Source organism: Symphodus melops, assembly GCF_947650265.1.
Source record: "Symphodus melops genome assembly, chromosome: 20".
Lineage (NCBI taxonomy): Eukaryota > Metazoa > Chordata > Actinopteri > Labriformes > Labridae > Symphodus > Symphodus melops.
This window is the reverse complement of record NC_136710.1, coordinates 1,465,709-1,467,744: the sequence shown is the minus strand read 5'-3', so window position 1 is coordinate 1,467,744 and position 2,036 is coordinate 1,465,709. Positions and strand designations below refer to the sequence as shown.

The following is a 2,036-nucleotide window of genomic DNA, read 5'->3' as shown; positions in this document are numbered from 1 at the left end:
GGAGCTCGGATGAGAGGAACAGGTGGAAGTTTTTCGGGACAGCACCGAGGGGGAATCAAAGCTGCCACTTTTTACAGACACAAAAAAAAACCCAACAAAGTTTTTGGAGCCTGGAGGAGAACGAGAGCGGACAGGAGAGGACAGAGAGAAGAATGGGTCGGGATAAAAATAATAGGAGGGGAACAGATAGAGGACAGGAGGGAGCAGAGGAGGATAGAGGGATGAAAGAGGAGGAGGGGGGGGTCTGAGTGATAAAAATAGGAGATGAAGAGGAGGAGAGGAGGAGGAGAATACGAAGGAGGAAAGCAGAGATGAAAGAGAAAATTTAAGAAAGTTTTTTTTTTTTTTTCCCCTCCGACATGCAGACCTGATCCGTGTTTTATATGGAGAGAGAGAGAGAGAGAGAGAGGAAAGACGGGAGATGAATAGAGGACAAACGAGGGGTTAAGATGAAGATGAAGAGTGGAGGAGGAAGAGGAGGGAGGGCAGGTTTATGGTTGCTGTTATGCAGAAATGTAAACACTTTGCAACGTTGGCAGAAAACAATGACACCGCGGGGAGAGGAAGAGGTGCACACGCGTGTGTGTGTGTGTGTGTTACATGCATGGGCTGTGTGTGTGTGTGTGTGTGTGTGTGTGTGTGCACGTGAGGCGGCGTGGGTGGGTGCAGAAACAGCACTACAGGGAGCGGAAGGAGAAGGACGGAGGTGAAATGAGAGGAAAGAAGAGAGAGAGGAGTTTGTTAAAGGGAGGCAGCAGAAGCAGCAGAAGCAGCAGAAGCAGCAGAAGCAGCAGAAGCAGCAGAAGCAGCTGGAGGTTTTAAAGTCGTCGGCTTCGTCCTGATCGTGATCACAGGACGAAGTTCTGCTCGAAACGTTTCATGTCACATTTACATCCTGTTAAAAGTGCAGAACAGCAGTGAAAGGATGAAAGCAGGACGAAGGTGGAACGTTTTTTTAAGGTTTACCCAACAACAAAAAAATCCTGACATTCGATTTGTCGCCTCACTTTTGAAAAGTTTTGCCGCCCAGCGTTAAAGTAAATGTGTTGATATGTTCAAATCAAACTAAGGATGTTTTCACTCAGCCTCCTTTAATAATCATTCAACCAATTAAAAAAAAAAGCTTAACGAGCCAATTAAAATGAATCCTCCCGGTATGTCTCGCCTGCTGTCTTGTGATTGGTTCTTTCCCGTCGCAGTAGGAAGTACTTGAACACATCGATGTGATTAAACAAACAGTGAAGTGGAAACAAACGCTCCATCACCTCCTTCTGTAAAAAAAACAGCTGATTTAAATATAAATATGAAGATAAGTAAATAATAATGTTTGTTTCTGTTTCCTTCCACAGACTCCCGGCCGTTTCTCAAGACCCCCATGATGTTCTAGAAACTCCCAACTTCACAAACCCCGCCCCCTTCCTGAATGTGTCTCCGCCCCTTCCTGAATGTGTCTCCGCCCCTTCCTGAACATGACCCCACCTCCTTCCTGAACATGTCCCCGCCCCTTCCTGACCATGACTCCGCCCCTTCCTGACCATGACTCCGCCCCTTCCTGGCCATGCCCCCCCTTTCCTGGTCATGACTCCGCCCCTTCCTGAACATGGTCACGCCCCCTTCCTGAACATGGCTCCGCCCCTTCCTGAACACCCCCCACTGCACAGAACTCCACCAGCCCGGATCACCATGGCAACGACCCCCCCCTCCTCCGACTTTGCTCTGAAAAACAAGGAGACACGTTTGGACTCGCAGTGTCTCTTCTGTCTTCTCTTTCATCTTTTTGGTAAACTTCAAACCCTTCGCCCCCGTCTCTCCTCCCTGCATCAGGACTTCTGTCGTCCACCGTTTGGTACGAATACTGACGAGAACGCATCGTTCCCCAGCGAAGGGGGACGAGGACGAGAGAACCGTCATGAAGGAAATGAACTGGACTCGATGGTGGAAACTCTGAAGCTTCTTCTTTACGCTCGAAAAGAAAAAAAACAAAAAGGTTTCTTGACCCATCTCTGGATTTTGACTTTAAATGAAGCGAGGCGGCT

The 2,036-nt window shown here is 48.4% G+C and overlaps 1 protein-coding gene across 3 annotated transcripts in view; it reads left to right on the top strand.

Annotated features, from left to right (window-relative positions):
- LOC306841938 (dachshund homolog 2-like) overlaps positions 1–1,553 on the top strand; it is a 57,580-nt gene extending 56,027 nt beyond the window's left edge. For 2 of the 3 annotated variants that reach the window (XM_079371968.1, XM_079371967.1), the window contains exon 12: positions 1,350–1,553. In XM_079371968.1, coding sequence (XP_079228094.1) covers positions 1,350–1,387 — 38 coding nt within the window. In that variant the 3' untranslated portion in view covers positions 1,388–1,553. Of the gene's footprint in view, positions 1–4; positions 399–1,349 lie in introns of those variants that run through there. The other variant, XM_079371966.1, reaches the window with a different exon arrangement.
- The last annotated feature ends 483 nt before the right edge of the window (positions 1,554–2,036 follow it).